We start from the raw sequence: 7,479 nt of genomic DNA, 5'->3' as shown, positions 1-7,479 counted from the left end.
GGGCCGTTAGTCCTCCTGACTGCAGTGTGAAAAAAGTTGTATCAAAGGGCAAATTTAAACTCAGTTACTCATGCAATGGCGCAGAGTTTCCATTCACTAAAGTTAAAAGGCTTGATTCTGTCAGAAAAGTGAAATCTTGAGAGGAACACGAGGCTCTTGACCTCTGTGGCCCCCTCTAACCATGTCGGATTTTCTTCTCCGCCGATGCTGCCAGACCTGCTGAGTTTTTCCAGGTAATTCTGTTTTTGTTCCGGATTGTACCATCTCGCTATTCACCACAGCCTCAAGGGAGACATCAGAAAATGTGGGCTCACCCAGGGACTGCCCGAGCTACGTCTGGCTCCCTGCTCTCCCTATTTATTCATTTTCAAAAGCAACCCGGCGAGCCGAGTCATGGCTGTCTTTTAAATTATCCCTCCGTGCCGAGCTCCCGTCATTCAAAATTGCCTTGCATCACTAACACTGAGCCGCTACGAGGTCAGGACCACCAACTGCTCCGGGCGCTGGGTTCCCAAGCCAGGAATGAGAATTCTCCCTAAGAGCTCCTAAATATGCAGTGGAAAGACTTCGTCTGCTCCATAATCATGTACTGAGGCAGATTTCAGCACCTGCCACTCCGCCCACAAACACGCACACACTGTAAATCAGCCCCTTCCCCTACACACACTGTAATCAGCTCGTCTCCACCCCCGCCCCACAAATGCACACATTGTAATAAACCCCATCCCTACCCCCACACTCACTGTAATCAGCCCCTCTCCCCCCCACACACTGTAATTTGCCCCTCTCCCCTACACAGTGTAATAGGCCCCTCTTTCCCCCCCCCACACACAAACTGTAATCTGCCCCTCTCCCCTACACACACACTGTAATCAGCCCCTCTACCCCCCCTCCACACATACTGTAATCAGCCCCTCACCCCCCACAAAAACACTGTAGTCAGTCCCTCCCACTACACACACTGTATTTAGTCCCTCTCCTCCCATACACACTGTAATCAACCCCTCACCCCACCCCCCCACATATACACTGTAATCAGCCCCTCTCCCCACACACTGTAATCTGCCCCTCTCCCCTACACACTGTAATCAGCCCCTCACCCCCCACATATACACTGTAGTCAGTCCCTCCCACTACACACACTGTATTTAGTCCCTCTCCTCCCATACACACTGTAATCAACCCCTCACCCCACCCCCCCACATATACACTGTAATCAGCCCCTCTCCCCACACACTGTAATCTGCCCCTCTCCCCTACACACTGTAATCAGCCCCTCACCCCCCAACATATACACTGTAATCAGTCCCTCCCCCCACACACACTGTAATCAGCCCCTCACCCCCCCCAACATATACACCGTAATCAGCCCCTCTCCCCCACACACACTGTTATCAGCCCCTCTCCCCCACACACACTGTAATCAGCCCCTCCCCCACACACACTGTAATCAGCCCCTCTCCCCCACACACACTGTAATCTGCCCCTCCCCCACACACACTGTTATCAGCCCCTCTCCCCCACACACACTGTAATCAGCCCCTCTCCCCCACACACACTGTAATCTGCCCCTCCCCCACACACACTGTTATCAGCCCCCCTCCCCCACACACACTGTAATCAGCCCCTCTCCCCCACACACACTGTAATCTGCCCCTCCCCCACACACACTGTAATCTGCCCCTCCCCCACACACACTGTAATCAGCCCCTCTCCCCCACACACACTGTAATCAGCCCCTTCCCCCCACACTCGCACTGTAACTAACGACTTGCCCTACACAAGCTGTAATCAGCTCCTCTCTCCATGCAAACACACACTGTAATCAGCTCCTCTTCCCCAAACACACTCTAATCAGCTCCTCTCCCCCAAATACATTGTAATGAGCCCCTTTCCCTCACACACAGAGTAATCAACCCCTCACCCCGCCCCCACACACAAACTGTAATCAGCCCCTTCCCCCCACACTCGCACTGTAACTAACGACTTGCCCTACACAAGCTGTAATCAGCTCTTCTCTCCATGCAAACACACACTGTAATCAGCTCCTCTTCCCCAAACACACTCTAATCAGCTCCTCTCCCCCAAATACATTGTAATGAGCCCCTTTCCCTCACACACACAGTAATCAACCCCTCACCCCTCCCCCACACACACTGTAATCAGCCCCTCAACCCTCAAAACACACTGTAATCAGCCCCTCTACCCCCCCCTCCACACATACTGTAATCAGCCCCTCACCCCCCACATATACACTGTAGTCAGTCCCTCCCACTACACACACTGTATTTAGTCCCTCTCCTCCCATACACACTGTAATCTGCCCCTCTACCCCACACACACACTGTAATCAACCCCTCACCCCCCCCCACATATACACTGTAATCAGCCCCTCTCCCCCACACCCACTGTAATCAGCCCCTCACCCCCCACACACTGTAGTCTGCCCCTCTCCCCTACACACTGTAATCAGCCCCTCACCCCCCCCCCACATATACACTGTAATCAGTCCCTCCCCCTACACACACTGTAATCAGCCCCTCACCCCCCCCCCACATATACACCGTAATCAGCCTCTATCCTCCCACACACTGTAATCTGCCCCTCCCCTACACACACTGTAATCTGCCCCTCACCCCCTACATATACACTGTAATCAGTCCCTCCCCCCCACACACACTGTAATCTGCCCCTCCCCTACACACACACACTTTAATCAGCCCCTCCCCCACACACACACTGTAATCAGCCCCTCTCCCCCACACACAATGTATTCAGCCCCTCTCCCCCACACACACTGTAATCAGTCCCTCTCCCCCACACACACTGTAATCAGCCCCTTCCCCCCACACTCGCACTGTAACTAACGACTTGCCCTACACAAGCTGTAATCAGCTCTTCTCTCCATGCAAACACACACTGTAATCAGCTCCTCTTCCCCAAACACACTCTAATCAGCTCCTCTCCCCCAAATACATTGTAATGAGCCCCTTTCCCTCACACACAGAGTAATCAACCCCTCACCCCGCCCCCACACACAAACTGTAATCAGCCCCTCAACCCCCAAAGCACACTGTAATCAGTTCCTCTCCCCCAAACACACTGTAATCAATACCTCTCCCCCCCACACACAGTGTTATCAGCCCCCATCCCCGAACACAATGTAGTCAGCTCCTCCCCTACACACACTGTTAATAAGCCCTTCTCCCCCAACACACACTGTAATCAGCCACTCCCTTAAACACACATTGTAATCAGCCCCTCCCCTGCACACTGCAATCAGCTCCTCTATCTTCCAAAATACACACAATGTAATCAGCCGGTCTCCCCGACATACACTGTAATCAGACCCTCTCCCCCATACACACTGTAATCAGCCCCTCCCCTACACACACGCATGCTGTAATCAGCCCGCCCCCTACACACACTGTAATCAGCCACCCTCTCCCACCCCCACACACACTGTAATCAGCCCCTTTGTCCTCCAAAATACACACAATGTAATCAGCCACCCTCCCCCACCCTTACACACACACTGTAATCAGCGACTCCCTCCCCACACGCTCTGTTATCAGATCCTTCCCCCTCCACACTGTAATCAGCTCTCTTGCCCCATCACACACTGTAATCAATACCTCTCCCCCACACACATTGTTTTCAGCCCTCTCCTCCCCATGTGCTGTAATCAGCCACTCTCCCCTTTATGGGAACTTGTTGTGTTCACTTGGCTGCTGCCTTTCCTATATTACAACAGTAACTACAGTTCAAAAATTGGCTGTGAAGGGCTTTGATACATCCAATAGTCATGAAAAGTGCTGTATGAATGCAAGTCTTTTTTCCTTTTTCATGGCATACTGAGGAATGGATAAATGTTATCTTAAAGAAATGGCTAATTAGTCACAATTATGAAACATTGCTGCTTAATGCGCTTGAAGTGAGTATAACAGAACAGCAGGAAAAGGAAAGAAAACCTGAGAGTCCATCTCAGGACTGGAGCACTTATATTTAACGATCTTTAACGCGCAACATAGTTTTTATGTTCTATTTTGCACTTCTTGTGAGGAAGTGACAAAGTGGTAAGTATTTAATAACCTGGTTAATTTTCTAATACTATTTAATTAGATGGTTTTACTGTGCATCCAACCATCAAACTTAATTCCAAAAATGAATTCTTATTCGTTTAGTTATTTTTTGGAAGGCTCTTGGCTTCATTCCACCGTTTTCTTTTCTCTCTTTGGGGGAATTCTTGCCAAACTATTGCTGCTTTTAATGAGCTTCACGTTTACCATCTCTTTCTGTTGACAAAGTGGAGCGATCGAAGATTCTGTTATTCTGCAAACAAAAATACTTTGTACCAGAAAATAGGTAACAGTGGAAAGGTTAAAAGATATCTTTGCTAAATTTGACCAGCTCACTTTTTTATTTGGAGTATTTGTTTTTAAATTATGGGACGTGCTTCAGAAAACATTAAAAATAAGACCGAATCTAAGGAGCAAGCTGTGTTTTTGAGGAAAAAAGTTAGCTTGCTGCAAACTGTTTCATTCTTAATTGGTACGATAATAGGCAGTGGTATATTTATTTCACCAAAAGGAATTCTGATAAATTCTGGGAATGTCGGGACATCCCTGGTGATCTGGTTGGCCTGTGGAATACTTTCAATGCTTGGTGAGTGAACATTTTTCTTATTAAGCAATTCTTATTGTGCAGTTGTGGAGATGTGGCAGATTAATGTCTCTGTGTTCAGTAACACAGAATGGCAGCAAAGATTCGTACAGATTCATTCGCTTGGAATTAAGCTCTTCACAAAATAGCACATGAATACTTGTTTGTTTGTAATTTCTTTCCTCTAAATCTTAACTAAAGCATTATCCCACTTCATTGTAAACATGTCCAAACACATTGATCACTTAGATATTAATATTTCAAGAATCACTTTTTAAAACATAGGCTAGAATTTTCCATCCCTATTGGCATCAGGCGTCATGGTGGGCGTGAGCAGACACTATGGAGAGAAGGCCAAAAATCGGTTTCATGCTGTTGTGAAACCAGTTTGCAATCATCCGCTCCACCCATCATTGGCGAGCCATGTCTCCCGTCGCTGCACACTGGGAAGGTCATTTTAATACATCTGTATATAATTATAAGTCTGCTCGTCAGTAGCATCCACCCCAACCCCATGCTGGATCATCCAGGCAATCAAGCTGACATGTTTCACAATAGCATTTAAAAGGCGTGCACCTGGCGAGCTGAACTTCGAGGGGAACTTGGAGGTGAGTGCTTACTAACGGTGGGGAGTGCCCGTGAGGGTCACCCGCTCGACTTCAAGGAAGAGGCAGCGAGAATTCAGGCAAGGACACAGGCCCACAGGTCCTTGACAGGGCCCTCAGCCGTGTCCAGCCCATCTCCCGCGCATGCGCCCTCACGCCTTCTCCTCCCTCCCAGAAACATGATAGGTACCCCTTGTCTTCACTTATCACCCCGCCAGCCTCCGCATTCAAAGGATCATCCTCCGCCATTTCCGCCAACTCCAGCATGATGCCACCGCCAAACACATCTTCCCTTCACCCCGCCAGCGGCATTCCATAGGGATCATTCCCTCCGGGACACCCTGGTCCACTCCTCCATCACCCCCTACTCCTCAACCCTCACCTATGGCACCACCCCATGCCCATGCAAAAGATGCAACACCTGCCCCTTCACTTCCTCTCTCCTCATCGTCCAAGGGCCCAAACACTCCTTTCAAGTGAAGCAGCATTTCACTTGCATTTCCCCAAACTTAGTCTACTGCATTCGTTGCTCCCAATGCAGTCTCCTCTACATTGAAGAGACCAAATGTAAACTGGGCGACCGCTTTGCAGAACACCTGTGGTCTGTCTGCAAGAAAGACCCAAACCTCCCTGTCGCTTGCCATTTTAACACTCCACCCTGCTCTCTTGCCCACATGTCTGTCCTTGGCTTGCTGCATTGCTCCAGTGAAGCCCAATGCAAACTGGAGGAACAGCACCTCATCTTCCGACTAGGCACTTTACAGCTTTCCAGACTGAATATTGAATTCAACAACTTTAGATCTTGAACTCTCTTTCCGTTTCTTCCCCCTTCCTTTTGTTTTTTCCAATAATTTATGTAGAATTTTCTTTTCCCACCTATTTCCATTATTTTTAAATCTATATCTTTTATGCCCTGTTAGCCTTTCCACCCCACCCCCACTAGAGCTGTACCTTGAGTGTCCCGCCATCCATTCTTAATTAGCACGTTCGTTTAGATAATATCACCACCTTCAACACCTCTTTGTTCTTCTGTCTGTGACATCTTTTGATTATCTGCTCCTATCACTGCTTGCTTGTCCCTACAACCACACCCCCTCCCCCCACTTCTCTCTCTCCTCCCCCCCACCCAACCTTAAACCAGCTTATATTTCACCCCTCTCCTAATATTCACTCAGTTCTGTTGAAGGGTCATGAGGACTCGAAACGTCAACTCTTTTCTTCTCCGCCGATGCTGCCAGACCTGCTGAGTTTTTCCAGGTAATTCTGTTTTTGTTAAGGACGCAGGCAAGTTGCTTTTTGCCAGCTGGCTGACAGTGCGGTGTCGGGGCAAGAGCTGCACTGTGGTTAGGGCGAGTTTGGGGTGGGGGGTGGGGGGGGGGGGGGGGGGGGGGGGGGGGGGGTAGGCAAGGCAGCAAGGTCTGAGGCAAGTTGTGGAGGTCGAGGCAGTATGGACTGATGATAGAACAAAAACACATGCCGGGGTGGGGATGTGCGGAGGGAAGCGACCACACATTAGTATTTGTATATTCCTCCGTAGCTGAGACTGTTCAGGTGCAGGCAAATTGACACGCTTGGAGTCGGGCCACTAGCTTATCTGGTCACTAAAGCAACGCAGAGGCATGAAAATGCCACCAAGTGCTCCTGACCGTTTCACCCCTCTGGCACAGACTTTGTATTTATTCATTCATGGAATTTGGGCCTCATTGGCTAGGCCAGCATTTATTTCCCATCCCTAATTGCCCTTGAGAAGGTGGTGGTGAGCTGCATTCTTGGACTGCTGCAGTCCATGTGGTGCAGGTACACCCACAGTGCTGTGAGGGAGAGAGTTCCAGGATTTTGAGCCAACAACAGTGAAGGAACAGCGATATATTTCCAAGTCAGGATGGTGAGTGACTTGGATGGGAACTTCCAAGTGGTGATTACCATCTACGTGGGTACAGCTACAATACTGTTCCTATTCATCTGCTATCCTTGTCCTTCTAGATGGTAGTGGTCATGGGTTTGGAAGGTGCTGTCTCAGAAGCCTTGATGAATTCCTGCAATGCATCTTGTAGATGGTACACACTACTGCTACTGTGCATCAGTGTTGGAGGGAGTGAATGTTTATGGATGTGGTGCCAATTAAGTGGGCTGCTTTGTCCTGGATGGTGTCAAGGGAGCTGCACTCTTTCAGGCAAGTGGAGAGTAGTCCATCATACTCCTGACTTGTGCC

General features: G+C 49.3%; 1 protein-coding gene across 1 annotated transcript in view; it reads left to right on the top strand.

Moving 5' to 3' along the window:
* The first annotated feature begins 4,445 nt into the window (after nucleotides 1-4,445).
* Nucleotides 4,446-7,479, top strand: part of LOC121293048 (cystine/glutamate transporter-like) — a 75,401-nt gene continuing 72,367 nt past the window's right edge. The window contains exon 1 of the mRNA XM_041215639.1: nucleotides 4,446-4,665. Coding sequence (XP_041071573.1) covers nucleotides 4,446-4,665 — 220 coding nt within the window. The remainder of the gene's footprint in view (nucleotides 4,666-7,479) is intronic.

The sequence above is a fragment of the Carcharodon carcharias genome, chromosome 21 (assembly GCF_017639515.1).
Source record: "Carcharodon carcharias isolate sCarCar2 chromosome 21, sCarCar2.pri, whole genome shotgun sequence".
Taxonomy (NCBI): domain Eukaryota; kingdom Metazoa; phylum Chordata; class Chondrichthyes; order Lamniformes; family Lamnidae; genus Carcharodon; species Carcharodon carcharias.
This window is presented reverse-complemented; position numbering and strand designations above follow the sequence as displayed.